Below are 27428 nucleotides of genomic sequence, written 5' to 3' on the forward strand. Positions count from 1 at the left end.
CAAGGGTATATCCGTCCAATCAAACTCGATTCAAGGTGATCTTGACCGGTATCAATATCTCTCTCTCTCTCTTTTTTTTTTTTTTTTTTTTTTTTTTTTTTTTTTTTGTAAATTGGAATTTGTAGAATCAAGGGGAAAAGGGGTTTAGTGCTCCATTAAGCTAAATGGGAGCAAAGAACCAACACAACAAAACTACATGATAAACCAACACCACTTGCAAGTTGTCGCTTGAGGACTCTTTCTTTCGTCTGTTGGGATTTTCCTGCCTTCTGCGCCTTCTGCGAGGTGTTTTGGTGTCTTTGAGAGAATGTCTTTGGGGACTAAAAGAAGGGGCAACGCTTCTTCGAGCGAGGGTGATGGTGCATCCTCCAACGACGGCAAATCCATCAATTCTTCCGTTCATGCGTTGTCTCCTGTGCCTAAGAATATGATCATATTCCTGCAAGGAGGCTGGAGGTGGCCGAGGCGTTGGCTCGTGTTCATGTTAAGGGCTCCAGAGATTTCTATTCTGTGTTGAAGGAGGATTTGGTGCGGATCAAGTCGCGCTATCGAATTGCTTCCTCGTTCAAGTTGTCTTTGCATAGAAAGGCTAAAACTGTTACGTCGAGGAGGCCCAGGGCCTGCATCTTTTACGAGGAGATGTTTTTGTCTGGGGTTCGTCTTCTACTGCACTCATTGTTTGTTGATGTCCTCTGCCGTTATGGTGAATTCATGGAGGTATATTGTGGGGTTTATCGTGGCCAGTCAACGCACAAGCTTCGATCTTTTGAATTCGTGGAGGTGTATTTCTGTTTTTTTTTTGTTTTTTTTGATGAAAAAATATTATTTTTCTTAGGATCATAGAAGAAGAAGAAAAACAAAAGTGCCCATATGATTTGAGATATGTGAGTAAATTTCATATGTGGCCTATCCAAAAAATCACAATCATCAAATTATGTATTCGTATAGCAGAAAAACTCATTCATGTGGAAATGGACTCTACAATCTATGTATTGTAAACCTTTATCCTTTAAAAGAAAAGAATGAGAGAAAGAGAGAGAATTTCTCTTTAGTTATGAAAAGAAAATAATTCAGCATTTTGAAACTAGGTCTAGTGCACTATTTTATTTGATGATATATTCAACCTTGTTTCTTATTTTTCTTGTATGGTTTTATTTAATTTTCTTTTATTAGTATTTTTTTTTTGTCCCCCTTTAACCTCAATCCTGAGGCTCACTTCATGGCCATTGGAGTCTTGAAACTACAATTGTCTTGAGTTGGTTGATTCATCTAGCCCTTTCATTGTAAATCTCCGTCTCGCTGGAGTTCCAGAATTTTTTTTTGATTAAATAAATAAAATGCTAGAAACCCTAAAGACCATTCTAGGGTTTAAGTGATGAATCGATGGAGCTTCAGATTATTAAGTGATGAGATAACAGCCTACCAATGGTAGATAAAGATACCCATTCTAGGACCATTATTTTACAACATGACAACACAACCATAGAGAATTACAAAATAGATAAATCAAGGGGTCAAGTTTCCCTTCACTGGTCACGAAAATAGATGATGCGTCGCTATGATTGGAAATTGGGTTCGTCATTAACTCTCACCCTCTATTATTATTCAGGATTTCACGAAATACACTTCTCCAATCCATTCAGAGGGTGAGATTGGTGGATGAAGATATTCTCTCTTCACCGTAGGTGGAGAGAAACTAGATCCTAGATCAAATGTTAACGTTGGACTTCCACTTTTGTGCCAGCTCTGACAGTGATTTTGGTGTGTACCCATCCTCACTGAGAACCACCTCTGCTGTAGCCTGGAGGACTCTCATCCGCTGTCGAATTCTCTTTCCTTCATCTCCTTCCATGAGGCTTTTCACAATGGCCGCAATCTCAGCTCGTCCCACTACTCCATTTTTCTGTGCTTTGGGGTTGAGTGCCACCTTCAAATCCTCCACCAACAACTGTGAGTTCATCCTCTGTTCTGCAAAGAGAGGCCACGCAATGAAAGGCACACCATGTACCACGCTCTCAAGGATTGAATTCCACCCGCAATGGGTGATGAACCCTCCGGTCGAATCATGGCTAAGCACTCGTACTTGAGGAGCCCATGAAGGCACCACTAAGCCCCTCCCTTTTGTCCTCTCCAAGAACCCCTCAGGCAAGAAAGCAAATGGGTCTTGTATGCTTCGAGGATTAAAGTAGCAGGCATTTGATTTGTTTTGAACTGGGCTCTTGATCACCCATAAAAATTGTTGCTCACTCAACTCCAATCCAAAGGCCAATTCGGTGAACTGCTCCATGGAGAGGGTCCCACCACTCCCAAAGGACACAAATAGAACCGAACCGGTTGGCTGGTCGTCCAACCAACGCAGACATTCCACATCATCCTCATCGGCCCCAGCCTTCAAACCTTTCCTGATGAGCGGTCCAATCGGGTAGACCGGTGGGATGGTTGGGTCCGACCCATTGTTCAAAGCCTTGATAGCGCGTCCTTCCACGCCCACGAAGCTATTTAGCAGAATACCCTGAGCCATCCTATAACGTTTGTAGTGGTAGAGACAGGACTTGTAGGCATCGTCGGTCCTATCTTGCAATGGAGACGTCAAATTAGCTGGAAGAATCGGGACACACCCGGGTAATTTGAGTGGTTCGGGCATGTCTCTGTACTCTCCACTGTACATCTCATCCATCTTTGGGACATGGAGCGTCAACGAAAGAAGCAGAGCATCAGCGGAGAAGAAGAGGTATGGTGGAATATTGAGTTCGTTGGCTACATCGAAAGCATCGGTGCTGAAGGAATCAACTACCATGGCAACGATGCGATGAGTTGCAGAAATGTTGTTTAAGGTTTCACGGAGAGAATTGAGGGAACGAGAAGTTGTTTGGTTGATGATGGTTTCAAGCCTGGCATCATGGGGAAGGTCAGAGAAATCGACAGGGGTGAGATAGATGTAATTGATGGATTGAGGGAGGGCATCAAGGACATCTTGCTGAGCTTTAGCAGGGTTACCGTCGTTTGGGATGGTGAAGGTGACGGCGAAGTTTTGGAGAATGAGTCGTTTGGCGAACTCGGCGAAAGGGATGATATGGCCAATCCCTGGACTGGGTAAAAGGATAACAAGGGGAAGAGCTTGTTGATCAGTTGGTGCTTCTTCCATGGTGGTGGCTACTCTCTGGAAGTTGTGTTTTTGACGGAGCAAATGGTGTGAATTGGGGTTTCGAGATGGGGGCTAGTTATATAGAGATTGTTGGGTTTTACTTTTGTTTCAATTTTTTAACTTTTAAAGTCTCTGTCGTGCTCCTACGGTATTTATTTATTTTATTTTTTAGGTAAAATCTCACAATATCTGCCGGCCGAGTCTTGAGGAAAATGATGGTTGGGCTTTACTTATCTTTCAAGTTTTAACTTTTATATCTGTGGTGGTGCTCCCACGATATCTGCCGGCCGAGTCTTGAGGGAAAGGATTGTTGGGTATATATCTGTCGTCGTGCTCCCAAGGCATTTGCAGGCCGGATCTTGAGGATATGATTGTTGGTTTACCTCTCAAGTTTTAACTATTGGGGGGTGTTGTTTGTAACCAAGAAAGTTACTAACAGAATTTGTTACCGGACTTATTATGTCCTCAAACAATAACATAATATGTTTTTACTTGGATAAAGGGCATATAATGTGATTTCACCCTTTTAACATTTTTTTACCGTTTTTCTTCCTGCATCGCAAACTTGAAACACCTTTCACTTTGCCATAAGGAAACCTGAAACTGTGAAATTCTAGAAAGGTGGGAAGGAGGAGGGGGAGAGATCTACGACGATCTAAAGACGGTGAAGCAGCCCATCTGGCCAAACAGGCAGCTCGCCAGCTTTGTTAATTCTACTGTTCACCGCAGGTAATTCGGGGAATGCAAAGATCTCTTCTTCTTTCTTCTTCTTCAATTGGAGGTGACAATTGGTGAGGATGAGAAGAAATCAAAATCGATCGACTTAGTATCAATGTCCTTCATTCTCCAGGTCCTAATTGGGCAAAACCCCAATTGTCAACGGGGAACTTAAGCAAAGGCATGAAAATGTTTGTATGGTTCTACTCCTGTTAGTATAATTAATTGTCAATGGGGACACCCTGTGGATATACATAAAAGCCCCTAAATCTGATGGCTGTAACAACAGTTTGGAAGATCTGAGAAGTTCCGTAGCTCAACGGAGAGCTCAGTCACAACTAAAAAGCCCACATCAATCCATTCCAAGATCTCAAATAATATGATATTTGCTGATAACAGAGGCAAGAATGCTCACTCTTTAATTAGATTGTAAATTCAGAGGACCTTCTGCAGAAGGAATCTGCCGAGAAGAATGCTACTAAACCAGCAAAGATGTCATTTTGTTAGGTGATTAATTAAGAATATCTGATAGGGAGCGTAATAAACGGATTAAGAGTTCCCCAAAATATATCCTATAGAGACCAACAAAAAACAAAGTAGATATGAGCACCATGTGTCAAGTAAACATCCATCCATATGGTACCAAATACCTAACAATCATTCTGCTTATATTAACGTGTATTGAGATGGATTGGTGGAGCATCAAGGGACCAAAACATCTCCTAGAGTGGCCCACCACCATGATCACATAGAGATACATATACTACAATACCCACCAAAGGAAGAACCCTTTTTTATTACAACTTTCTGGCTCTGTTAACATGTATTGACATGGGTTCGGTTGAGCACTTGAGCCATCCAAACACGGCATGGATATATGTGTTCTGTTACAGTGTACAGTGAGAAGGAGTGGGAGTCTTTGTTATATCGATAGAGTTAGTTTGTGATAAGTCTAGTTAAGTAAGTCATTGTTAGTTGGGATTATTTACTTTGACTGTAATTTCCAATCTATACACTCCCCCCCCCCCCCCTTCTCTTCTAGCCTAGCTTAATACTACTTCAAAGCTTTCACAACTCTTGAGGCATTTAGCAACTTGACCAAAATCCAAAAGGTCAATTAGCATTTAGCACCTTCAGAACCAATGAATGAATAAGCAGAAAACTCTCTAGGCTTCCAGATGAAATTAGATTTAATCAAGTAGGAAAAGCAGATATGCCATGAAAGAATGAACAAATAAAAGTGAAAATTCACTAAAGGCAATATACCATGATGCCATTTCTTCAAAAGCAAACAGAACACCATCAACAGGTGCACGGAAAGCAGCAGCAATTCCAGCAGCTGATCGATCCGCAGGTTACAAGATCATGCCTATCTCTATCATTCTTGAAGAAATGTAGCCATCTCCATGTTAAACCATATTTCTTGGACACCCCCCCCCCCTGACCTAGTAATGCTGCAATACATACACCAGTATCCTGCCTTTCCCACATTTAGAGACGAAGATACTGCTGTAATGCTACCAATAATCTGTAATTTATTAGTTAAAGTTTCAGAACCCCATACAACATCTTGTGTTTCTTTTGGATAAAAGAGAACTGCACAGAAAATTTGACAAAGTTTGTCACCCAAAGCACTCTAGGGTAGAGAAAACTGGCAAGCATAACTGTCATTCAAATAGGATTTGATTTTCTATGAAAGGAGACACCTAGACACCAAAGTATCTTAGATGAATAAAGAACAAATATAGCGCAAAAGATTACCCCAGAACTCGATCTCTCAGAGGATGAAATCGCAAAATGCAGAGTGAGGCTGAAATTTCCAACTCTCACAGCGTCGGTTCCTCGTCTCCTTCTTCCCCTGATGATGAATAACAAGACATTAGCTATTCAAAGTCTTCTACTCTCCTCTCTTACACAGGAGATGAAAATGGGATTCAATATAATACCTCGTACCCATGCATTCAACTTCAAGCCCGTCGGTTCCGTCGCCATCTCCTTATCCTAATGAAGCGGTGGAGCGGTGGAGGCGTGGAGCGATGGAAGACAGATTGAGAGAGGATTAGAGCGATAGAGAAAGATTTGAGAGAGATTGAGTGAACAATAGAGCATCCGGAGGGAGAGTGATAGGAGAGAATGGGGTATTTTGTGAGGGAATAATGGGTGTTGTTAGGGTTTGAGTTTTAGAGAAAGAAGAGCGGGAAGAGGAAAATATACCCGCCAAGTTAAAAGCTTGGGTTTTCTTTAAATGCCCCCTGAATTTTCACTAATTTTAAATTGCATCTTACTTTCCAAACTATGTAACACTCTAGTCCTCCTGTTAGTGTGGGACGTTACGTTTTAACATCTGGTATTTTTTGAACATGATTAGACTATTCTGCCCTTGATAAGATAAAGTGACAAAAATGCCCTTTTCTGAAAGAAAAAAAAAACAAAAAAATCTGTGACTCATCCTCCCCAATCCATTTGGGGAGATGAGTTGCAGGTATCCTTGTACTGAATTGCTGCCCGAAACCCCATTATCCACCTACAACTAAGCCAACCGAAACCCTTGAATCACCATCGCCTGCAACTCACCTTCTAGAAATTAATCCATCTGCAACACCCAGCCCTTCAACCCATTTGCAATCGTCCCTGCAAACCCCTTGGATTGAACCCATTTGCAATCGTCCCTTGAACCCATAAGCCATTCTTTTTGTTTTCTTTTAATTTATTCTCTTCATTCCTTAAGATTGGTTAGATTTGCAGGGATTTTTTTTTTCTTTTTTGTTTCAACAGGTGAAACGAGCCTAAATGCATATGCGTAAACTCTTTGCTGAGACAAATAATTGTGCATTATTCACATAAAATGGATAATCTACAACGGTGTGCTTACACAGGTACAAGAAAATCAGTATAAATTAGGAACAACGGTTTTACAGAGAAAAAATTTTAACAGAAGTGTAACCACCAAATATCGAACTAATTTATCAATTACTAGAGAATATATCAAAGAAGCTAGTTGAAACTTCACAGAAAAACAAGGTATCCACCTAGAGTGGAACCAAAAGAGATGAAATAAGACAAAGATTAAATAGAAGAAGAATAGATGAAAGAAGGAGATCTCAAGCCTGATCAGAAGAAGTTAGGTCCAGAAAAGAAATAGAATTACTGTTTGTCAAACCAGAATTCAAAAGCTACGCAAGCTCCTCAGCCACTCAAACACTCAATTCCATTCATTCAGAAACTGTTGATAGGGTCTCGGTTTCGGTCTCTTCCATTGAGGAGCAAGCTCCCCCAAACCCCAGTCCAGACTCGAATTAATATCCAACCCTCAATTGTATATTTGCAAATCTAACCAGTCTTCAAACAGAAAAAAAAAAAAAAACCTGCAATTTTGCCCTTTTTCAAACATTAAAAACGATTTGGGGAAGATGAGCGGTAAGTTTATTGTTTTGTTTTTCAGGTAAGGGCATTTTTGTCATTTTACCTTATCAAGGACAAAATGGTCTAACCATGTTAAAAAAATGCCAGACATTAGTACTTAAAATCCCAGTCTAACGGGGAGGACTAGAGTGTTACATACTTTGGAAAGCAGGGGTACTTTCTCATTTGGAATTAGTGAAAGTTCAGGGGGACATTTGTACGTTTAGGCAATTCCACGGTTAGAATCCTATAGTCCCACAAATTCCATTTTCCATGATAGATAGGAACAAAACGTTGCCCAAAATATATTTTCAACGATGGATACGTCGTCCAAATTCAATTTTCAACGATGAAAAGTTATAAAACATCATCCAAATTATATTTTCGACAACGACTAATTTTTAAACGTCGCCCCAATTCTATTTTCACTGACGGTTATATATAAAACGTCACCCAAGTATATTTTTCCATAACGGAGAATTATAAACCGTTGCCCAAATTATATAGGCGACAATAATACATTAACCGTTGTCGAAAATCACATTTGCCTATGGAACTCTTTTTCACCCCCTCTTTATCTGGATGCACGACACAATATTCCCCTACAAAAAACTTTCTTCCTTGTTTTATTTTTGTCACTTCTCTTATAATCGTTAAGCATGTAAACCTCTCCAGAATTGGATCCTCTCCGACTCGGGGATGGCTGGGGATCTCCCAGTGAAGTGTCTCCATTTGCCACATGTACTAGAGAAAATCCAAGGGCTGGTCTCTCTCCTGTCCTCTCTTTCTCTCTCTCTCTTTTCAATCCCTTCTTATTTTTTAGTCATAGCGCTCTCTCTCTCTTCAATCCCTTAATGTTTAGTCAAAGGGTCCAGATTCTTGGCCAATCCAATACCAATCCATTAGTACAACCCAAAGATATAAGGTAATTAGCTGATTTTTATTAAAAAAAACAAGGGTAAATCCATCCAACTCGATTCAGGGCGATTTAAACCGGTATCAATATCACCTTTTTTTTCGTAACTTGAAATATATATATATATATATATATTTTTGGTAGAGTAACTTGAAATATATAGAACCAAGGGGAAAAGGGGTTTAGTGCTCCATTAAGCTAAATGGGAGTAGAGAACCAACACAGCAAAGCTACATGATAACCCAAATTTGGTTGCAACATGTGCAACAAGGTTTGCAGAACGGTTAACATGAGAAAAAGAGGTAGAAAGAAAATTATTCCAAATGTGGGATACGTCAAAAAGGAAGAAGTGTGCCTCCGGAAGATCAAAGTTGTGATGCTTTAGAGTAAAGATGATTTTGCATTCTCGGGTGAAAAAGAATGCAAAATCAAAGTTGTTTTTATCACCCAAGAATACAAGATCGATTTGAAATGCATTTCAAGAATACATACCAAACACTGCCTAAGTAATGAAACCCATCCTATGTTGTCGATCTAGGAAATTGAAACCCATCATATTTCATTATAGGGAGAGGGTTTCCCACGATGCTAGCATAACAATGTATCTACACACCACACCAGTGGCTGTCTTGAAAAAGATATCATACATACAGGGATCCTGACATTGTCATTTTTTTTCCTGAATCATTCTTATGAGGAGCTAAGTGAAACTAGGCATTCGTGGATCCATTCACTTTTTCATCCAAGTTGTATTTGAAATCAAATCCCAAGCCTAGATGAACCTAGACTTTCAGGCCCAAGCCCATTTCTACATGCCCCGCCTTGAAGGTTTTTCAAGGTTGACCTCGAAATTAAACTCAAAAAGGGAATAGCAATATAGAATGGTTTGAAAAAAGACTGGTCTTTGAAGTTTGATCGGGTATGAGTGGTGATAGAAGAATGTCCGATGAAAACAACTTTAGGGGGATTTTTTTTTCATGAAGTTTTTCTAGTCCAACAGGTCTACAAAGCTTCTAAATACTAGCACGGATATCCGCCACATGGTAGATCAGATAGATCTGAAATTTTGTTGAAGAGATTCTTTATTCACTAATTATGTTCTGGAAACGTTTTCAAAACAGGTTTATCAAACACTACAAAGACTGTTTCTTAATACAGAAACGAAAAAAAACTGTTTTTACAATTTCTCATCACAAAAACAGCGGAAAGATTATTAAACGGTGCCTTAACTCCCCAAACAGTTATTAACCACCCCCCCCCCCCCCAAAAAAAAAAAAAAAACCCCTCCCCATACAGTTGTTGTTTTTCTGATCATCGATCCCTTGTCAGAAGGGTGGATGAAGAGAATTTTTCTTCACCAAAGGTAGAGAGAGACTAGATACTAGATCAAATGTCAGCGTTGGACTTCCACTTTTGTGCCACCTCTAAGAGTGACTTTGGTGTGTACCCATCCTCACAGAGAACCTGCTCTACTGTAGCCTGGAGTTTTCTCACCCGCTTTTGAATTCTCTTTCCTTCATCTCCTTCCATGAGACATTTCACAGTGGCCGCAATCTCAGCTCGTCCCACTACTCCATTTTCCTCTGGTTTGGGCCGCCTGAGTGCCACCTGCAAATCCTCCACCAGCATCTGTGAGTTCATCCTCTGTTCTGCGAAGAGAGGCCACGCAATGAAAGGCACACCATGTACCACGCTCTCGAGGATCGAGTTCCACCCGCAGTGGGTGATGAATCCTCCGGTCGAACCATGGCTAAGCACTCGTACTTGAGGGGCCCATGAAGGCACCACTAAGCCCCTCCCTTTTGTCCTCTCCAAGAACCCCTCAGGCAAGAAAGCAAATGGGTCTTGTATGCTTCGGGGATTAAAGTAGCAGGCATTTGATTTGTTTTGAACCGGGCTCTTGATGACCCATAAAAATTTGTGCTCACTCAGCTCCAATCCAAAGGCCAATTCGGTGTACTGCTCCATGGAGAGGGTCCCACCACTCCCAAAGGACACGAATAGAACTGAACCGGTTGGCTGGTCGTCCAACCAACGCAGACATTCCACATCATCCTCATCAGCCCCAGCCTTCGAACCCTTCCTGATGAGCGGTCCAACGGGGTAGACCGGTGGGATGGTTGGATCCGACCCATCGTTCAAAGCCTTGATAGCACATCCTTCCACGCCGTCGAAGCTATTTAGCAGAATACCCTGAGCCATCCTAAAACGTTTGTAGTGGTAGAGACACGATTTGTAGGCATCGTTGCTTCTATCCTGCAATGGAGACGTCAAATTAGCTGGAAGAATCGGGACACAACCGGGTAATTTGAGTGGTTCGGGCATGTCTCTGTACTCCCCACTGTACATCGCATCCATCTTTGGGACATGGAGTGTCAACGAAAGAAGCAGAGCATCGGCGGAGAAGAAGAGGTATGGGGGAATATTGAGTTCGTTGGCCACATCAAAAGCATCAGTGCTGAAGGAATCAACTACCATTGCAACGATGCGTTGAGTTGCAGAAATGTTCTTTAAGGTTTCACGGAGAGAATTGAGGGAACGAGAAGTTGTTTGGTTGATGATGGTTTCAAGCCTGGCATCGTCGGGTAGGTCAGAGAAATCGACAGGGGTGAGATAGATGCAATTGATGGATTTGGGGAGGGCATCAAGGACATCTTGCTGAGCTTTGGCAGGGTTACCGTCGTTTGGTATGGTGAAGGTGACGGCGAAGTTGTGGAGGATGAGTCGTTTGGCGAGCTCTGCGAGAGGGATGATATGGCCAATCCCTGGACTGGGTAGAAGGATAACATGGGGAAGAGCTTGCTGGTCAGTAATTGGTGCTTCTCCCATGGTGCTGGCTAATCTCTCTCTCTCTCTCTGCAAGTTGTGTTGTTGACGGAGCAAATGGTGTGAATTGGGGCAAAGCGAAGATGAAGAGATGGGCTAGTTATATAGAGATGGGGTGCAGTTACGATCACTTAGGCTATATTTACTATTACTCCCCTACTATTTTCTTTCCTTCTAATATTCCCCTACATTTAAAACTTATTCCTCTCCTTTTTCCCTATTGTTTTTAAATCGCTAAACTACCCCTGTTTTTTAACATGTTAACCGGCTCTCCCTTTTCTTTTCCTCCTCTTATTTCTTCTTTTTTCTTCTGCGAATAGGAAAGGCAACCCCACCCTCAGCCTGCCCAGCCCATGCTTCTCTACCCTACAGCCCTAGAAGCGAAACAGTACCTTTATAACTTAAAAACATTTTAAAACCCCACAAACACAACCAGGACATACCAGTAGTGCAGTAAAAATTTAGAAATGGTAGAACCAGCAGATCAACTTCCTTGAGAACTCCATGTTGTTGGATCATGCCAATTTTGCTAATTTGTTGAACACCAACGGAGGCAGTGTGTAGGTCAAAAAGATCTCAGGAAGGAAAAAATCTCTGTTTTGGTTTTGATAAATCAATTTGTTTCCATGTTTGTTTTTTTTCTTCTTTTGTGAAGATTTGATATTTGAGGAATCTATGATGCTTGTTTGGTAACTTGTTAATAATTAAAGTTTGGAAGCCCTCCGGAAGTTTGCGTTAACCTCATCTGCAACTTCATTTTTTTCTTCCTTTTAATTCGTTTAAACTTTCAAATATAGCAGAACATGGTGGAGTAGGAATATGTGTCGTGTTTTGTTGTTTGCTAAGACAAAATGGTTTGAAAATTGAAACTATAAAAGGTTATGTTTCTCTTCTTAGGGGTGTGTTTGTTGGATTTTAAAATGTCATCAAGTTATCAAAGTTCTGTTTCTCTTCTTGGGCTTCCGGGTAGGGAGCATGGGCAGAGGCAGGGTGAAGGAGGGGTTAAGGAAGGAGGAAAGGGGGGGTGGGCGAGGTTGCAGACGGTGGGGCAGGGTTGCCTTTCTGTTCACAGAAGAAGAGGGAAGAAACAAAGAAAGAAGAAGAAGAAAAGGAAGAACCGGTTAACATATAAAAAGGAGGGGTAATTTAGTCATTTACAAACATGAGGGAAGAAGAAGAGATAAAAGTTTAAATGTAGGGGAGTATCCGAATAAAAGAAAATAGTAGGAGAATAATAGTAAATATAACCTAAGTGTAAGGGAATGATAGCAATTGCCCCTATACAAATTGTTGGGTTTTACTTTTCTTTCTAAGTTTTAACTTTTAGTCTCTGACTTCGTGGAGTCTATGGAGTTTCTAGGTTACAGTGACCCGAAAATCATGGATCTTACCTAGAAAAACAAAAAAGAAACTTGGATTAAGAGTATCTTATTTTTATTATAATAATTTAGGGAGCGCACCTCATGCATCTTCATGTCAACGCTCACTAAGAGGTCTCGAGTTCTCCGTCCAATAGTGAATCGTTATCACATTCAATTCACTATCCGTTTCAATTCCCTCCAACTCCTCACATAGGAGCAGAAATGATCACCCTATTCCCTACCCGAACACACTGCCCAAGGTGGGGTAGGGTGATCATTTCTATTCCTATGTGAGGAATTGGAGGGAATTGGAACGGACAACGAATTGGAGGTGATACAAATTCCCCCTGTAGTGTTTCCATGGTCTGTGTGCCAAGTCTTGTTTGTCCCTTCTGTTATTATAATGATAATGGTGCACCTGACAAGTTTGGATCAGGAACCAGAATCGATCCATCAATTAATTTATTTTACATTCTAACCTTATATACTAACATTAATGTATTATTATAATATTATTAAATACATGAGAATTTTTTTTTAAAAAAAATTATACTGCTTGGAATCATTTAGAAATCGAAATTAGCAATCGGTCCTCCCATTAGTTAATGATCTTGGATCTCAAGTGTGGAATTGAATAACTTATTGGTCTTGTTTTGATCCAACCCCTTAAGACTGGAATCTTTAAAGAACCGAACCCAGTTGACACCCCTACCAGTATGTTAAGGTTTGACGAAGGATTTTGAATTTAGCTCATCTCCAGGGAGGCGTACGTCCAAAGTGCATCCAGCGGTTGAGCTATGCCTCACATATCTCAATGCATGCCTAGGGATGTGTGCGACACAGCCCAATGACTAGCAGCGCCCTGGGCGTTCCCTGCTCCCTGGGCGTTCCCTGCTCCCTGAAGACGAGACGATCCTGATCCAAGGATTTCACAAGGAGGGCTGTGGGATCGAACAAGTCTCACATCCCCTTTTTTCACATGGACTTTCTAGTTTCTAGTGACCCGAGAGCCTTGGATTAAGAGCATTTTTTTCTTAATATAATAATTTGGAAAGTGTTTCCAATGAGATTGTCGGGTTGTGGTTTTCTCTTTCAAGCTACTACTGGACTCTCTGTCGACGTTTAGTGCTTCCATGGTCTGTTGCCCAGTTCTTGTTTCTCCGTTCTATTATTATAATGATAATGGTGCTCCTCACGAGTTTGGATCAGCTCCCCCACATGTAAGGGTGTCAATTTTGGTTCAATATCGGGATTCGATTGATTAGGAATCAGAATCAATCCACCAATGAATTTATTGGTCTGATTTTAAATCTACCGATATGTTATTGGTCTGGCTCCATATCTATTAATTAGAAACGATGAAACCAAATCAAATTCCCATTCTAACCCTATATATTATATAATTCCTAAAATACAAGATCATGAAAGCTAAAGATCAAACCCTTTATTTTTTTCGTCTTTGAATTTTGGATGGTACCACTTGTCTCAAATACTATTTTATAAAATATTTGAATGTAAAATTAAAGGTTTATTTGAGATTGTTAATTTAAGAGCATACCTTAAAACAATCTTAATTTATGAGAGGGATAGTGTTCCTACTTAAAATAATCCTTACTTTTGGGACCATTTTTTGACAATATGGCAAATACAACCATATGTTAAAGTAAGGTTATAAATAATAAGAAGAAAGTTTTTGTAGGTGACTGTACTGCCCAAGCCCAGACACAGAGGGAGGGGGGGAAATAACCGCTCTGCCCCCATGAAAGGTGGAAATCCATCACCCCAAGATGCCAACATGCATGCTCTCGTTTGCCCATGTGTACGTAGGGGCCACGCTCCCTCATAGAGAATACCAACCCTAAAATATAATAGGGTTTTTTACAATTATCATCCCAAAATCTTTCATATTTACTATTACGCCCACCCCAAAAATTTTGAAACAACTGTTATCCTCACCTATTGCATACTTAATAACTAGCTGACCCCACCATTACAGACTCGTAATGGAGGGGGTTAGTCGTGAGAGTGTGCCATTGTCATGGATTTTTTAAGACCAAAATGCCCTTTTTGGGGTGGTAATTGTAAAAAACTCCCACCCCACCACCGTCCCTTCTCCACCTCCTTCTTCTCCTTCCTTTTTTTCTTCTTCTTTGAGTTGCAGAGGCACCGAGCCAGCGTCAACGCCATCGCCTGGGCTCCGCACAGTTCTTGCCACATCTGCACTGTCGGCGACGATTCCCAGGCCTTAATTTGGGATCTCTCCTCCATGGGCCGGCCCGTCGAGGGTGGCCTCGATCCCATCCTCGCTTACACTGCTGGAGCCGAGATCGAGCAGCTGCAGTGGTCTTCGTCCCAGCCCAATTGGGTTGCCATTGCCTTCTCCACCAAGCTCCAGAGGAGGGAGAGTGAGGGCTGAGGAGGGACAGTGAATGAGAGTAAGTGCAGTTGCAGCAGAGAAGATGAGTTGCAGGCCCGGGGGTTGTAGAGATCAGCGATTGCGGGGGCTGAGGTTGCAGAGAGGCGATTGCATCATTTTCAGAAAGCCTACTTAGCATGGTAACATGACGGATTTCATTTCCCAGCAGAGAGGGCGATTGCATCGTGTTCAAAAGTTCTCAACCTGACAGATTTCTTCCCCTCCCGTTTATAAGAGTAGAGACGATCAATTGAAGATGATCCATGGCAGTTTTTAGTTTCTTGAAGCCTTGTTTTTGTGAATTTATGAATTTATGTCATATTTGATTTTGGAGATACAGTTCTTTGTTAGTGAGTTTTGTTATAACCAACGATAACTGATAGAAACAGAGAAGAGAGAGAGAGTAGTTTAGATTTGCAGAGCTTTTTCTTCTTCATGGTTTTATGAAATCCAATTCTTTTTACCTGATTGAATTGATAGGGTTTTTTACCATTCCATTTGGTGAGGTAACCGGCGGTAACCATTACCTATTTACCTCTGCTTCTTTCTTTTTCAATCTTACTCTTTTCCTTCCTCATATTCTGAAGTCTCAGGTTCTCATCATTCTTGGGATTTCGTTCCTCTTCCTTGGGAGACATCACCTGTAACACTTTCAAACTTAAAAGCTTCTGGTAAGATACCCACTTGCCCATTTAGCGGAATATGGAGTGGGTGGGGAAAAGAAACAGACAATAATCTTATTTTTGGTACAAGTTCTTCATTTTGTACTGAGAATCAAAAAATAGGTCTTGTTTTTTTGGTGACAGTAATGTTATGTTTGATAGAAATGCTTCATTTTGTATTGAGATTCAATGGATTTTTTTTGTTTTTGTTTTTTTGGTGCTTAGTTTTCCGTTCGGTTCTTGGATCAACATGAATGCGTTAGCAGCAACAAATAGAAATTTCAAGTTGGCAGCACGCCTTTTGGTTTTGGATTCGAAGCTCGAAAAGTGTTTACTCATTCCTTTCAGGGAGATCAAGGTGAGAATGGGTTACCACAACAACTGAACTTAATCTGTTGGATTTTGTCATGAAGAAGAAGGAGAAGGGACGGTGATGGGGTGCGAGTTTTTTACAATTACCACCCCAAAAAGGGCATTTCGGTCCTAAAAAATCCGTGATAACGGCACGCTCTCACGATTAACCTCCTCTGTTACGGGTCTGTAACGGTGGTGGTCAGTTAGTAATTAGTATGCAACAGGGGAGGGTAACAGTTGTTTCAAAGTTTTTGAGGGGATAATAGTAAATATAAAAGATTTTAGGATGATAATTGTAAAAAACCCAATATAATAATGACAAAAGTTTGATGACACACCTGGTAACTAAGGGAGTCTATGGTTTGGAGCAATACATCACATAAATGGAATTATTATTCCCTCTATATATGAGGTTTGTAGGACCATTGTTTCACAATATCATAAACACAACCATAGAGAATTACAAAATAGATAAATCAAAGGATTAGGTCTCCCTTCACCGATGACAAAAATAGATGATGCGATGCTATGATTGGACATTGGAATCATCATTAACTCTCGTCCACTATTATTATTTATGGTTTGACGAAATACACTTCTCCAATCCATTCAGAGGGTGAGATTGGTGGATGAAGAGAATCTTTCTTCACCAAGGGTAGAGAGAAATTGGATCGGAGATCAAATGGCAACGTGAGTTTTCCACTTCTGTGCCACCTCTAATAGTGCTTTTGGTGTGTACCCATCCTCAGAGAGAACCTGCTTAGCTGTAGCCTGGAGTTCTTTCATCCGCTTTTGAATTCTCTTTCCTTCATCTCCTTCCATGAGGCATTTAATAATGGCCGCAATCTCAGCTCGTCCCACTACTCCATTTTCCTCTGCTTTGGGCTTGATTGCCACCTTCAAATCCTCCACCAGCAGTTGAGAATTCATTCTCTGTTCTGCAAAGAGAGGCCACGCAATGAAAGGCACACCATGTACCACGCTCTCGATGATTGAGTTCCACCCGCAGTGGGTGATGAACCCTCCGGTCGAACCATGGCTAAGCACTCGTACTTGAGGAGCCCATGAAGGCACCACTAAGCCCCTCCCTTTTGTCCTCTCCAAGAACCCCTCAGGCAAGAAATCAAATGGGTCTTGTATGCTTCGAGGATTAAAGTAGCAGGCATTTGATTTGTTTTGAACTGGGCTCTTGATGACCCATAAAAATTGTTGCTCACTCAGCTCCAATCCAAAGGCCAATTCGGTTTGCTGTTCCATGGAGAGGGTCCCACCACTCCCAAAGGATACGAATAGAACCGAACCGGTTGGCTGGTCGTCCAACCAACGCAGACATTCCACATCATCATCATCGGCCCCAGCCTTCAAACCCTTCCTGATGAGCGGTCCAATCGGGTAGACCGGTGGGATGGTTGGGTCCGACCCATCGTTCAAAGCCTTGATAGCGCGTCCTTCCACGCCATCGAAGCTATTTAGCAGAATACCCTGAGCCATCCTATAACGTTTGTAGTGGTAGAGACACGACTTGTAGGCATCGTTGCTTCTATCCTGCAATGGAGACGTCAAATTAGCTGGAAGAATCGGGACACAACCGGGTAATTTGAGTGGTTCGGGCATGTCTCTGTACTCTCCACTGTACATCTCATCCATCTTTGGGACATGGAGTGTCAACGAAAGAAGCAGAGCATCAGCTGAGAAGAAGAGGTATGGGGGAATATTGAGTTCGTTGGCCACATCGAAAGCATCAGTGCTGAAGGAATCAACTACCATGGCAACGATGTGATGAGTTGCAGAAATGTTGTTTAAGGTTTCACGGAGAGAATTGAGGGAACGAGAAGTTGTTTGGTTGATGATGGTTTCAAGCCTGGCATCATCGGGTAGGTCAGAGAAATCGACAGGGGTGAGATAGATGTAATTGATGGATTGAGGGAGGGCATCAAAGACATCTTGCTGAGCTTTGGCAGGGTTACCGTCGTTTGGGATGGTGAAGGTGACGGCGAAGTTTTGGAGAATGAGTCGTTTGGCGAGCTCGGTGAGAGGGATGATATGGCCAATCCCTGGACTGGGTAGAAGGATAACAAGGGGAAGAGCTTGTTGGTCAGTAATTGGTGCTTCTTCCATGGTGGTGGCTTCTCTGCAAGTTGTGTTGTTGACGGAGCAAATGGTGTGACTTGGGGCAAAGCGAGAGTGAAGAGATGAGATGGGCTGCTTATATAGAGATTGTTGGGTTAACTTTTTTGAGCTGGTTCAGAACGGTTGTTAACCTTCTTGAGTACGCGTGCACTTTGTCCCGAAAAACAAAAATCATTACTTTGTCTCTGTGGTTGTGCTCTAACCCTTTTGAGCTACTGTGTGTACTTCTTTCCAAAAGAAAGTTTGAACTATTAGTCTGTGGTCCTGCGCCGGGAAAAGGATTGCTCTCCGCATGGGAACGGGTGGGGACAAATCTGGCCTTCTATAGGACTGTGGAATTGGGAACCGCCTCTAGGATGTGGGACCCACGCCCCACATGGAGGGGTCAGATCTATCTTCTTTTTTTTGTTTGATAATTTGTCAGATCTATCTACGCTCGCTGATCCGGACTCGCCTACGCCCATGAATTCTGGTGGTCGGATTTTTTTTTTTTTTTTTTTTTTTTTTTTTTTGATAGTTGGGCCCAAGGAGCGTTGAACTCATGACCTCTTCTTTACGAGGCGTTGGTTTTTGCCAACTGAGCAACCCGCTTGAGGTTGTCTTGTTTGTTTTAATAGGAAAATGATTGTTGGGCTTTACTTATCTTTCAAGTTTTAATTTTTAGTTTATGTGCTTCCACCATGGTTTTAGTGCACGGTATCGGAATAAGTATCGTTAACTTGCAAGATCGATACGATACTGTTATAATATCAGCCTCGATCGATTGTATTAGATAAAAATATCCCTAAATCTTCTTTAAAATATGAGTTTACAGACCATTTTACCTATTGTCTTTACTGTGCTAGTGATATGATATCGGCACAGTATTGGTATCAGTGACTAGCAAAATTGATACGTATCACCTGATACGTGCGATGCAATATCAACACTGAGAACCATGGCTTCTATGCTATCTGTCAACCATATGGGTGTCAAAAAAAACCCGGCCAACTCGAGCCCGCTCAAACCTTCCCTGAGCCCGGATAGGCTGGGTCAAGCTTGGGGATAAGCAAGGGTCAAGGTGGGTTTGATATTTGTATGACCCTGGCAAGACTGGACTGGACCTGGATTGAGACCTCAACCTTGGCAGAGCCAACCCGACCCTCTATTATATAATATATTTTTATACAACAACATTGAAGATGTGCTTTGATGCAATGGTCACATAACCAATTAGTTATGGTCATGAAAACCTGCTCTTGCAAATGCATTTTGGATGTCTAACTGTCGAAATACCCATCCATTTGAGACTGCAATTGACAACACAATTCTTATAATTGCAGGCTTGATAACGACATTGAACATGTCAAAGTGATGCATACCTTCACGTTGATGGAACCCTTAAGTCACTAGACGTGCTCTATACAGATTAATCGACCCAACTGAATTTCTCTTGATGCGATATACCCATTTGTTGCCCATTAAAATTATTGATGGTTCAAACGAAATCAACTACCACGTGCCATTTTTAAAGAGAACATTGAACTCGTCAGTCATCGCTATACCCTCCATTTAGGATGTTTACTAGCCTTGGTGTAGGAAGTGGGCTCTTCATCAATTGGGGCCAAATCCGATAGCAACACAGTGGATATTGGGTGGTTGGTGGCCATTAAGTTCAATTTTGCCACTGGTTTTGTAACATCAGACGGAAGCCGTGTCATCATTGGATGAGGTACCCGTGCTTGTGGCTGGGTCACGGTTGGTAGGGCTTGCACCATAGTGCTATCATGTGGGACAACGGCAAGTGGGTTTTGTTGTGGGGGTATTGGTGATAGAAGTTGGTTTTCGTGGTGGAGTTTTTGATATAATTTTGTCACTTGTGACAATAAGAGGATCGGAGACTCTGTGAATTGGTTGGTTGGTTGGGATTAAAAGTGGTTTTGATGATGGCATATGGAAAAAGGGTTTCATCAAATGTGACATGTCGTGATGTGTTGTCGCTACTGAAGACCTTGAAACAGTTTGCATCAAGGTTACCAGCTTCCTTATAGAAGAAAATGGCACCCAGGAAGTCGTGTTGTAGAGAAACATTGGGAGTATAATATATAATATATATATATTCCAACGTTTTTAGACCCAGGAAGAAGAGGTTTATTTTAGTAGGAAGGGAAATTTCATCAATATATAATATATTTTAACGTTTTTAATCCCAGATTAACAAAATGGGTTTACTTATTAATTATTTTGAAAAGCAAAGATGATATACATAAATATCCAAAATTTATGAGTAATTTTGTAATTACATGATATCTCAAGGGAGGTACATGTACATTACCAAAAAAAAATCAGCTTGGACTGATATGTTTTTTTTTTAATAAGAAGCTTGGACTGGAATTTGATGCATGAATAAAAGTGATGGAGCTTGAGATTATTAGGTGAGGAGATAACATCCTAAAGATACAGATTTTGGGACCATTATTTTTCAATATGACAAATTCAACCATATGTTAAAGTATGGTTATAAATAATACGAAGAAAGTTTTTTGTAGGTGAGTGTTTCGCCCAAGATGCTAATGCGCATGTTTTCATTTGCTCATGTGTACGTAGGAGCCACGCTCTCCCATAAAGAACACATACCATAAACAAAAATCCTCACCATTGTCATCTTTTTTTTTGAAAGTGTATATAGTACTCTAGAACACAAACACATACAAAATAGATAAATCGAAGGATTAAGTTTCCTTTCACCAATGATGGAAAATATAAGATGTGACGCTAGGATTGGAGACTGGATTCATCTTTAACTCCCTCCCGTGAAGTTCATGGTCTAAAATATCCTTATCCAATCATAGAAAGGGTCAAATGGGTGGATGAAGAGATTCTTTCTTCCCCAAGGGTGGAGAGAAATTGGATTGTAGATCAAATGGCAACGTGAGACTTCCACTTTTGTGCCACCTCCGAGAGTGATTTTGATGTGTACGCATCCTCAGAGAGAGCCTTCTCTGCTAGATCCTGGAAGACTCTCATCTGCTTTCGAATTCTCTTTCCTTCTTCTCCTTCCATGAGGCATTTCACAGTGGTCGCAATTTCAATTCGCCCCACTACTCCATTTTCTTCTACTTTGGGCCTGAGTGCCACCTTCAAATCCTCCACCAGCATCTTTGAGTTCATCCTCTGTTCTGCAAAGAGAGGCCACGCAATCAAGGGCACACCATGTACCACGCTCTCAAGGGTAGAGTTCCACCCGCAGTGGGTGATGAACCCTCCGGTCGAACCATGGCTAAGCACTTGTACTTGAGGGGCCCATGAAGACACCACTATACCCCTCCCTTTGGTCCTCTCCAAGAACCCTTCAGGCAAGAAAGCAAATGGGTCTTGTATGCTTCGGGCATTAAAGTAGGAGGCATTTGCTGAGGATTGAATTGGGCTCTTGATGACCCATAAAAAATTTTTCTCACTCAGCTCCAATCCTAAGGCCAATTCGGTTTGCTGCTCCATGGAGAGGGTCCCACCACTCCCAAAGGACACAAATAGAACCGAACCGGTTGGCTGGTCGTCCAACCACCTCAGACATTTCAGATCATCATTGACTTCAGCCTTCAAACCCTTCCGGATGAGCGGTCCAACCGGGTAGACCGGTGGGATGGTTGGATCCGACCCATCCTTCAAAGCCTTGAGAGCGCCTCTTTCCAGGCCCGGGAAGGTATTTATGAGAATACCCTCAGCCATCCTATAACGTTTGGACTGGTAGAGACACAACTGATAGGCATCGTTGTTGCTACTTTCTTGCAACGGATCCGGCAAATCAGTTCCAAGAATCGGCACACACCCGGGCAATTTCAGTGGCTCAGGCATGTCTCTAAACTCTCCACTGTACATCTCATGGAGCTTTGGCAGATGGAGCGTCAATGAAAGACACATAGCTGTGGAGGGAAAGAAGAGGTAAGGGGAAATATGGAATTCCTTGGCTATATCGAAAGCATCAGTGCTTAGGATATCGACAACTAATGCAGCGATGCGATAAATTGCGGAGAAGAGCTTCAAGGTTTCACGGAGAGAATTGAGGGAACGAGAAATTGTTAGGGTGATGCGGGTTTCAATCATGGAATCATGGGGTAGGTCAGAGAAATCGACAGGGGTGAGATAGATGTAATTGATGGATTTAGGGAGGGAATCAAGGATATCTTGCTGTGCTTTGGAAGGGTTACCGTCGGTTGGGATGATGAAGGTGACGGCGAATTTGTGGATGAGGATGAGTCGTTTGGCGAACTCGGCGAGAGGGATAATGTGTCCAATTCCTGGACTGGGTAGAAGGATAAGACGGGGAGTTTGTTGATCAGTTCTTGCTTCTTCCATGGTGCTGCTGGCTACTCTGCAAAAAAAGTTGTTGAACATTACAATGTTACAGTATTAGCTCTCTTTGAACAATTTGGTACAAGAGAATTCAAAGAAGGGATTCTACTACTACTTCGAGAGAGGGTAGTAGCTAGTAATTAACCTCCTAGAATTTACAGAGATAACAAGAACATAACGAACCAATTCTTTGAATCCTCCTCCTCTGTTTTTATACAACCACACCATACCAAACTGACTAACCAATTCTTTGAATCATCTCAACTCCTAATAACTAAATCCTGTTACTTAACATAATCCCCTAAGTTGGCGGGTCTACCACCTTGACTGTTCTTGAGTCATATAACAATCAAGGACCGAATTGGGGCAAACCGAAGGTGAAGAGATCGATGGGGGTTTTGCTTCTGTTATTTCAATTTTCAACTTTAGTATCTCTGTCGTCGTGCTCCTACGGTCTCTGCCGGCGGGGGCTTGTTTGTTTAACCTCCTAGTTGATGGAGAGCAATTGCAGTAAAAATTTAATTATGTTCATGTATCTTTTCCCTGATCTCATGGTCGGTTACAAATGCTACAAGTGCCCACACTAGTTAGAATCATGTCTATCTATGCCTTCATACCTGTAATTGCATTATATTCATCATCACAAGTTACAATTTATGACCCAGTAAGTAACCCATCTACTGGCCAAATGAACCTCTCCATCCGACCTCAGTGGAATATGTTACAGAAAATTCGTATAATTCCCTTTGAAACTAATTTGCAGAAGACACAGACAGAGAGTCTTGTTTTAACTTCTCAATGTGTTGTGTCTTGAAGCAGCCATCAAAGAATTACAAGTGCTTCTTGTCACAGCAGTAATTCTTGCATGAAAATGGATCCTTGTAGACATGATCAATCAACAACATTGCTACTGAAGAGCTTGAAACTGCTTGCATCAAGGACGAGCTGCCTTATAGAAGAGAAGGCACCTAGAAAACCTACCCCAGTGAAGACAAACATGATGGAGACATTGAACCAAAAGGTGAAGGATGTTCTTGATGGTTTAAAGGTCATGTTGTAGAGAAGCATTGGGAGTACAAAATCCAAGGGAATGAAACCAATGGATCCTACAACTCCATTTATATCTCCAAAGAATGGTAGCATTGCAGCAAAAATCCCACAGAATATTATGTACAGAGATCGTAGCAGTAGCCTTGGAATAAGGTTTCTTTTAGAGAACATCCCTTGATTCACATCAGCTGACTTCTTTTCCATGATCTCATAGGCAACTTGAGAATACACCTAACCTCATAATTGAAAAAATTAAGCAATTAGAAACCATAAAAAGGGTTCTCAACTTAATTTTAAGGAGACCCAAATCTCAGATTTTGTAATATTCTTATGAAGGTGAGTTTTGGAAAGCTCACCAGGCCAATGGCGAAGAGTTGAAGGAGAACAAAGATAACTGCAAGGCCAATAACCCATACTGGAGCCAATGCAGGTGCATTATCGGGCAATAGGCTCTTAAGAATGTTCGAATTGACTGTGTTTCCAAATGCCCAATACCCAGAAATTGAGGATGAATAGAAGGTGAAAAATATCACAGTATAACACATAAGGAGCCCTTTCAACATCTTCCCTGTAGCTGGTGGAGCCAGGGTAGCCTGTACAGAATCAAATATTGCATTAGTCATAAAATCATTGATTTTTTTTTTTTATTTGGGGGGGGGGGGGGGATTAGGGGGAATGTATTTTAGATGGTGGCTCCCAAGTCCTAAATGTTGGAGTTCCATAGGAAAACAACGATCTCAATTCTCGCATCGGATGTGAAATAGCCCGATGTGAAGGCTTATAAAGACTAGGGCACTTTCTCCTTAATAGCTAGTTTTTAAGGGTGAGCACTACCGAATCCCCACAACATGGAGTTTTAACAATGTTGGGACAATAAGGAAGAATCAACAATATTATGTAGTAAAGGGGTTACATTTTTTCAATTATTTTAATGAAAATGTTTCATTTAATTAAGCTTCAATTTTGGATATGAATCACAGTGAAAACGAACTTACTTGTATCTCTGGTAGTATCCCATTCCCAAAGATGGCAGCCAAAATGGAAATGGAAGTGAAAGCATTGAATGTTCTTGTTGATTCTGAAGGGTCTAAGGAGTAGTCTTTGGGAGGGCTATTGTTGGAGAGACCTGCAAAAGAATAAGAGATTAAGATTTAAAGAAAGAGTAGGCTAGTTTTATCTGTAGTTAATTACTTGTTAGACTTGTCAACAATAGTTAGATAAAGAAATTACAAAAACAGAAAAAAAAAGAAAAAGAAAAGGGAATAATGGTTTTGGGCAATAATTTACCTGCATGAATGCATGCACCAACCACCAGAGAAGTATAGCCGAGGCATAGAAGAAGTGAGATGAGATTAATGTGTCTGAGAGAGTGAAAGCTTGGAAATTGGGAGAGAAATATCATGAGCACTGTAACCATTGCTATGAACTCATACAGTTTCAAGGATCCATCCGGGAAAATACTTGAGTAGACAATCTTGTCCAAACAACAATTTAGTTCCATGGTTAGTCTCCCATTCATAAGAAGAAGAAAGAAAGAAAGAGAACAAACATCACATATGAGTAGATTCATAGATGGGGATGCCGCGGAAATGTTCATAAAACTTGGCATCAAGTGATGTGTATATGCTTTGGAAAGGGACTTGAAGCTTCTAGTTCGGGACCAATAACTTTGTCTGCGGACCCTTTCTCTATATGACTCTCACGTCCTTTTCCATTGTCATTAGGGATTAAAGGTTTAAAATCTACCCGATGCATATACTAATAGGGAAAAAGATTCCCTTTCCCAAAGTATAGAGATTCTCATCATGCCCTCTTTCTCTCTCATAGGGAAAAAGATTTCCCTGCCGAAAGTGTGGAGATTGTCATCATTCAATTGGTGTTGTGTGTGGGACATCCCCTACGCCACCAGTGTGGGTAAGTACCCTTGCCTGTGATTAATAATGTCTTGAAATGGATTGAAAAAAAATCCTCTTTGGTTCCTACATCTGCGAGTGCGGGCATCAGTGTTCAATACCTGGCAAATGCTAAATCCAATGGTGTGCTTGAAAAGAAAAAAGAAAAACCTGGGTCAATCGAGCTTGGTACTATTGGATGTAACATGTACCAAGTGTTGAGCTCTGACGCCCGCATTGCATTGCACTGACAGATGCGAGCACTGGAGAGGATTTTAATCTAAGGGTGGAGGGCTTGGATCACATACATACACAAAATGCACGTATTGGCAGATGATGACATTTATGTTTTCACTTCCATAAATGTCCCTTTGTGCACTCTAAATGGTAGCAAGTTTAAATGATCCAAGCTTAAAGAGTGAAGGGTACCTCAATACATTCTCCAGAAAGCAATATAGTACCAATGGCAACTCCGGTGTTGACAGCCGTCTGGATGATGATTACAAAATAAAATATCCATCCGGCACCTATCAAAAAGGAAAAAACGAAGTAGATTACATAAATAAAATATTAATCCAACCTAATTTCAGATTAGTCTTTAAGAATCTGCACCCCACACCAATGGTTATTCTGAAAAAGATATCATCTACATGATCCATATATTTGACTAAAAGAGAGAATAATAAAATTCATGTAAAATGGATTTGCTAGTGATATTTTCTTTGTTAGCATCTTATGTGTCTATCTCGCTCTTCATCCCTTTGAAAGGTAAGAGAATTATTTCAAGACTGCATGGAAGAAAAGAGATATAGACACATAAAAGTGATAACATATGGTGCATAGCTACCTATCTCACTCCTTTGTTTTTTTTTGGTAATTGACTATTTTGTCTTCTATTACTTTGGCGTTTAGCGCTTCACAAGAGTTAAGCCGTAAACGTCACAGTATTAATGGGAAAGATTATCATGGGCGTCTCTCACGCAACATTAATGGCACATAATCATATGATAGAAAGAAAAAATAAGAAAAAATGGATCAACAACAAAACCATTGCCAATAATAATTAAATAAATGTTCTATTTTAGGTTTTGTGTTTAACACCTAAACCTCTATGGTTAAGCCGTACGATGGGGCTTCATTTTGAGGCATATCAAACCTAGCGTACACAATCATATCTGTCCTTAGGATGTACTTCCACTTTTCATTGAATAAAGATATATATTTTTTTAAATTCTGTTTCACAAATTTTTTTTATTTTTTTTTTGTGAAATTTCAATTTTTGACTAAGCAGAGCAAAACAAAAATCAAACTGAATAGGGTTTGTATTTTGTCAGAAGTCAGAACTGTTTAGTATAGACTATAGAGGGAGGGAGGCTTTGATTATCCATCGCTGTCATAGAGGATGGGCATTGGGAGCTAAACACTAAGACGTGAAGTGGAACTATGGAGCTGTACACATCGCCGTAAAGGAATCGGCTTCTGAATTTGGAGTTTAATGAAGATGACGATGAAAATTATAATAAAGAAAGAAAATCCTCAAAAAAAAAACAGAAGTGACACTATCACTGATACTGTGACCTTACAAAGCTTATCTCTGTCGAAGAAGGAGAGGAGAGAAATGGAAAGAGAGTTACCGAAAACGTCGGCGGCCAGTTCACGGAAGCGGAAATGACGGCGACCTTGCTTCTCGCAGTGATCAAGGACCTTGGACATTAGATAATAAGAATAAAAGGTGACGAGTCCCATCACCGTTAGGCAGAAGAATCCCACCGTCCACCCCATCCCACTGAATGTGTACGGCAACGCCAATATCGTCGGACCTACTATAGCCGTCGTCAGATGGTACCCTGCGTGCCACCACTTTCCTAATATTCCCATATTTCAATTACAAAACAAAGAAAGCAAGTTTTTAGGTATTCTGATCCAAAACCGGAAAAGAAGAAGATCGAAGGAGGATCGAAATAAGTAGAAATAAATTTTTTTGAATTAATTAATTAATTAATTACCTTTGGATTCAAGAACAAACTGAACCCCAGCATCGTCTTCTCGACCATTCTCCGCCGGGAAACATCCGGGTGGAGTTCCTTCTTCCATTAATACCAAATGTTTTTATATATTGTGTACTGTTGAGTTATACAAATATACAAATATATATACAACGAAGGAAGGAAAATGGGTTGAGAGATGGGGGTTCAAAGTGGAAGGCGTTGGCATGAAAAGCCTCG

The 27428-nt window shown here is 41.1% G+C and overlaps 5 protein-coding genes and 1 long non-coding RNA gene across 6 annotated transcripts; 1 reads left to right on the forward strand and 5 right to left on the reverse strand.

The window, feature by feature from the left end:
• Positions 1-1708: 1708 nt before the first annotated feature.
• Positions 1709-3145, reverse strand: LOC122666072 (hydroquinone glucosyltransferase-like). Its single transcript, XM_043862183.1, has one exon. The coding sequence runs from the start codon at positions 3143-3145 to the stop codon at positions 1709-1711; it is 1437 nt and encodes a 478-aa protein (XP_043718118.1).
• Positions 3146-9566: 6421 nt separating this feature from the next.
• On the reverse strand, positions 9567-10658 carry LOC122666073 (hydroquinone glucosyltransferase-like). Its single transcript, XM_043862184.1, has one exon. The coding sequence runs from the start codon at positions 10656-10658 to the stop codon at positions 9567-9569; it is 1092 nt and encodes a 363-aa protein (XP_043718119.1).
• Positions 10659-10850: 192 nt separating this feature from the next.
• LOC122663633 lies at positions 10851-13508 on the forward strand. Its single transcript, XR_006333203.1, has 3 exons — positions 10851-10989; positions 11560-11564; positions 13494-13508. It is a non-coding gene; the product is annotated as an uncharacterized LOC122663633 (long non-coding RNA).
• Positions 13509-16477: 2969 nt separating this feature from the next.
• LOC122666075 (hydroquinone glucosyltransferase-like) lies at positions 16478-17917 on the reverse strand. The gene has a single exon (XM_043862185.1). The coding sequence runs from the start codon at positions 17915-17917 to the stop codon at positions 16478-16480; it is 1440 nt and encodes a 479-aa protein (XP_043718120.1).
• A 2849-nt stretch (positions 17918-20766) lies between these two features.
• On the reverse strand, positions 20767-22275 carry LOC122664982 (hydroquinone glucosyltransferase-like). Its single transcript, XM_043861027.1, has one exon. The coding sequence runs from the start codon at positions 22262-22264 to the stop codon at positions 20828-20830; it is 1437 nt and encodes a 478-aa protein (XP_043716962.1). The 5' UTR covers positions 22265-22275; the 3' UTR covers positions 20767-20827.
• Positions 22276-23104: 829 nt separating this feature from the next.
• Positions 23105-27306, reverse strand: LOC122663757 (probable GABA transporter 2). Its single transcript, XM_043859399.1, has 7 exons — positions 27210-27306; positions 26838-27068; positions 25633-25730; positions 24599-24785; positions 24307-24437; positions 23668-23904; positions 23105-23542 (listed from the first exon to the last, which is right to left on the reverse strand). The coding sequence occupies exons 1-7, from the start codon at positions 27295-27297 to the stop codon at positions 23153-23155; spliced, it is 1362 nt and encodes a 453-aa protein (XP_043715334.1). The 5' UTR covers positions 27298-27306; the 3' UTR covers positions 23105-23152.
• Positions 27307-27428: the final 122 nt, after the last annotated feature.

Source organism: Telopea speciosissima, chromosome 6 (assembly GCF_018873765.1).
Source record: "Telopea speciosissima isolate NSW1024214 ecotype Mountain lineage chromosome 6, Tspe_v1, whole genome shotgun sequence".
Classification (NCBI taxonomy): domain Eukaryota; kingdom Viridiplantae; phylum Streptophyta; class Magnoliopsida; order Proteales; family Proteaceae; genus Telopea; species Telopea speciosissima.

What these genes read in the sequence shown, in the direction of transcription:
- LOC122664982 (XM_043861027.1), bottom strand. Translation starts at nt 22,264, where the DNA reads ATGGAAGAAGCAAGAACTGATCAACAAACTCCCCGTCTTATCCTTCTA.
- LOC122666075 (XM_043862185.1), bottom strand. Translation starts at nt 17,917, where the DNA reads ATGGAAGAAGCACCAATTACTGACCAACAAGCTCTTCCCCTTGTTATC.
- LOC122663757 (XM_043859399.1), bottom strand. Translation starts at nt 27,297, where the DNA reads ATGGAAGAAGGAACTCCACCCGGATGTTTCCCGGCGGAGAATGGTCGA. An exon ending in ACTGGCCGCCGACGTTTTCG is followed by an intron (nt 25,731 to 26,837) that starts GTAACTCTCTTT and finishes CCTTTTTGATAG; the next exon opens with GTGCCGGATGGATATTTTAT. An exon ending in AACTCTTCGCCATTGGCCTG is followed by an intron (nt 23,543 to 23,667) that starts GTGAGCTTTCCA and finishes TTATGAGGTTAG; the next exon opens with GTGTATTCTCAAGTTGCCTA.
- LOC122666073 (XM_043862184.1), bottom strand. Translation starts at nt 10,658, where the DNA reads ATGGTAGTTGATTCCTTCAGCACTGATGCTTTTGATGTGGCCAACGAA.
- LOC122666072 (XM_043862183.1), bottom strand. Translation starts at nt 3,145, where the DNA reads ATGGAAGAAGCACCAACTGATCAACAAGCTCTTCCCCTTGTTATCCTT.